We start from the raw sequence: 3,192 nt of genomic DNA, 5'->3' as shown, positions 1-3,192 counted from the left end.
TAAAATTTGTTTTGTCTGTAATTAGAAGTGAGAGCTACTGACACTATACTTGTTTAGCACTGAAGTTGACATTAAAATGTTGTATTTTTACTGGAAAGTAATGTTTTATTTGGAAAAAAAGAAAAATTACATCTTTGATTTTCTTGAGAAGAATTGCTGTATGGCAATGAGAGCGTCCTCAGAATTTGCTCTTTTAGAGAGAAGCTCCATCTCTTCTTCACATACAGCGTGAAGTCTCTCTTTATCCACATTGCGAACCAACTGTTTCGACAGAGCCAAACACTGATAAAAAAAAGACAGCAGTGTTACCTTGGTACATCTATGTACATTGGTATAGTTCAACATTTTCTGTATAATATTTGCAAATACATTTACCAACATCAATCATTAATTAATAACTGCCGGTTTAGAGTAAAACTAAAATTGTTGAAGCTCATATCTAGCCAAAAATTGTTTAAAGCTTAGTAGCAGAGCACTTTAATTTGCTGCATGATGACACGATACATAATAATTACACTGTCTGACGTGCGGATTATTAAAAGGACATACTTACAAACCATCATTACATTTGACCATGAAAATATGGAATAAATACATAGAAAATGTGTTAGGGGTGGGGTAGGCAACCTCGTTGTGAAACCCTAAATCCCATCATGCCTTTGCCATGGAAATTCTTGTAGTTGCAAAACAGTTGGAGTAGCAAGGTTGCCTACCCCATGCCCTGGTTTAGGGAAACCTTTACTGTAAGGGCCCATTCACACTATTGTGCTCTGTTAATGCGTGAAAATATGCATCTTTTATCACGTTACCAGAACATGCTGCAATATGTTACACACAGAGTGAGTGGCACCTCAACACACCTAGGCAGTGCAGCACAATGCACTGTTGTGCACCACAATACAGTGAGTCCCTACATACAAACATTCAAGTTGCAAACTTTCAAAGATACGAACATGTGTTCGCATGTCCAATCTTGTAAGCTAGTTCACATGTCTGGCATACATTGTCACATGTGTGTGCTTTTGTGTACTTTACTGTACAGTTCCGTATAGAGTACAGTATCTTTATTTAAATCCCAGGATGTCCGGAAGAAAGCGTAAAAGTAGCAGTGATGTAGCTGGGCACCTAGGCTAACTTTGTTGGACTTACAAACAAATTGGACTTACAAACACGCTCTCGGAACAGAACCTGTTCGTAAGTAGGGGACTTGCTGTACACAGATGTAAACCATCTGTGCATTTTGGTACACTGTGTAAAAAAAAAGTAGCACATGCCCTTTTTTTCCATACCTCAAGGTGTGCTGCCAACCCATTTAAAATTATTAGGGTACCTTAACACAGCATATGTTATCACTTGGTAACGTGTGTTACTGTATCATGTAGTGTGAAAGGGGCTAACACTATTTGCAGCCAAATTAGGATAACACTTACTTTACATCCGTTACATGTTCCCATTCACGTAGCATAACATACATTTTTTTTGACAGTTGCAGCTTTACCCTTTTTCGATGATGTTTCTGCAGACTCCGGGACTAAAAAATCCTGCTTAGTTCTCAATGTCTGGGGAGTTGGGGAGGGTTTTGTTTCAAATAATAACAGAATTTATTATCACTTATAAAGTAGATGAGGAGTACTGTCTGTCCTACGGTTAAGGACCTGCTAATGAACTTATTAATAAACTGTCCCTCACAGGCATCTATTCTAACCACTAGAAGCTGCTTCTAGAGTCCTATGTATAATTCTGTTCCAAAGTAGCAGCTAAAAAGGTAAGACATCTCTTTGTAGGTATGCTGTGTGAATGGGAATGCATAACAAACATTTAGAGGGGGTTTCTTAAACTTGGCTGTAAAAGTGGAAATACTTAAAAGTAAAACTTACAGTTTTAGGGTTGGTGGCATACGATTTCAGCCTTGCCCAAACTTCCTGCTGAAAGGTGCTGTCTGGAAAAACTTCAGTGACCAGTCCAAGGTTGCAAGCTTCACGGGCTGTTAGTGTCTTGTTGAACAGTAGAACCTCAGTAGCCTACAAGAAAATATATGAAAGTGTGTGTAGTGTAGATAAAATTAAGCAACACTGTTTATCACTCTTGAAAATCTTCTATGAAAAGGGGAAATAAAAGTAAACATTCATGTATCCTTTTTCTAGGTATAAAACAGATGTCCCCACCAGCTTAAAGTGACATTAAACCATCAGATTTTTTAACATAAACCAATACTGTAATGTGTGCCTTACTGTAATCCATGGTAGTTTCCCTTCTCTTTGCTGCTCTTCCTTTTAAATCCTCATGTCTTCTCATGCTTGTGGAGAACTTCCCTTTTCAGCTGAGTGCCTCTTCCTGTAGTGCTGGCTCAGGTTACAAACCTATACAAACCTATACACAGACACCGTGTATCCATTCCTCAGACAAGGCAGTCTGCTGCAAAACAGAAGTTCTGCAGAGCATGAGAACAGACACATATTTAAAAGGAAGAGCAGCAAAGAGAAGGGAAACTACCATGGATTACAGTAAGGCACACATTACAGTATTGTTTTATGTTAAAAAATCTGAGGGTTTAATGTCACTTTAAGGAAGAAGTCTCACCAGAGAAGGAAGAAGCCTTTTAAACCCCCCCCCCCCCCCCATCCCAGGCACCCAGGGCACATTGCACTTGGCCCCATTTAAATCTGTGCTGGAGTTGATGAGCAGTGTTGTCGGACAGTGCACCCCCTCCTACCGCCGCTTTCTACCAAGGCTGGATGACTGACAACGCAGAGGAGAGGGGGCATGACAGGTAATGGACATAGAGCCCACACAACCCTTGCTTCCTCCTCCCCTGAAAGGAATATCTTCATCTTTGCAATGCAGCACTGTGCTTTCTCTGATATCTTCTGCCAGCTTCTTTGAAGTGACAATAAATACTGATCCTGGATCCACCTACAGCTATTCAGGGGGATAAAGAGTGGAGTAGCATCTGTTGGCCTGAGTTATTGTGAATGTCAGCAGCTACTCTACCCTATCCCCTGAATTGCGGGTGGTGGGTGGCTGGTCTAGGCAGTATTTAGTTTTTTACTTCAAAGAAGCTGCCAGAGGAATTTAGAGAATGCACAGTGCTTCACAGCAGAGCTGAAGATGTTCCATCTGGAAGCATCAGGGGAAGAAGAAGCGGAAATTATGTGGCCTCTCCTTTGTGAACTGTTACACCCAGATAAGGTG

The 3,192-nt window shown here is 40.5% G+C and overlaps 1 protein-coding gene across 1 annotated transcript in view; it reads right to left on the bottom strand.

The window, feature by feature from the left end:
• The window catches only part of LOC108798678 (enoyl-CoA delta isomerase 3, peroxisomal-like), a 27,728-nt gene continuing 24,536 nt past the window's right edge, over window positions 1–3,192 (bottom strand). The window contains exons 8-9 of the mRNA XM_018570451.1: window positions 1,878–2,021; window positions 1–282 (exon numbers count right to left, since the gene is read on the bottom strand). Coding sequence (XP_018425953.1) covers window positions 127–282; window positions 1,878–2,021 — 300 coding nt within the window. The 3' untranslated portion in view covers window positions 1–126. The remainder of the gene's footprint in view (window positions 283–1,877; window positions 2,022–3,192) is intronic.

This window comes from Nanorana parkeri, unplaced genomic scaffold (genome assembly GCF_000935625.1).
Source record: "Nanorana parkeri isolate BGI_ZX_2015 unplaced genomic scaffold, ASM93562v1 scaffold1534, whole genome shotgun sequence".
In the NCBI taxonomy this organism is placed as follows: Eukaryota; Metazoa; Chordata; class Amphibia; order Anura; family Dicroglossidae; genus Nanorana; species Nanorana parkeri.
Note: the sequence above shows the minus strand (reverse complement) of the source record. Positions and strands in the feature narration are given on the sequence as shown.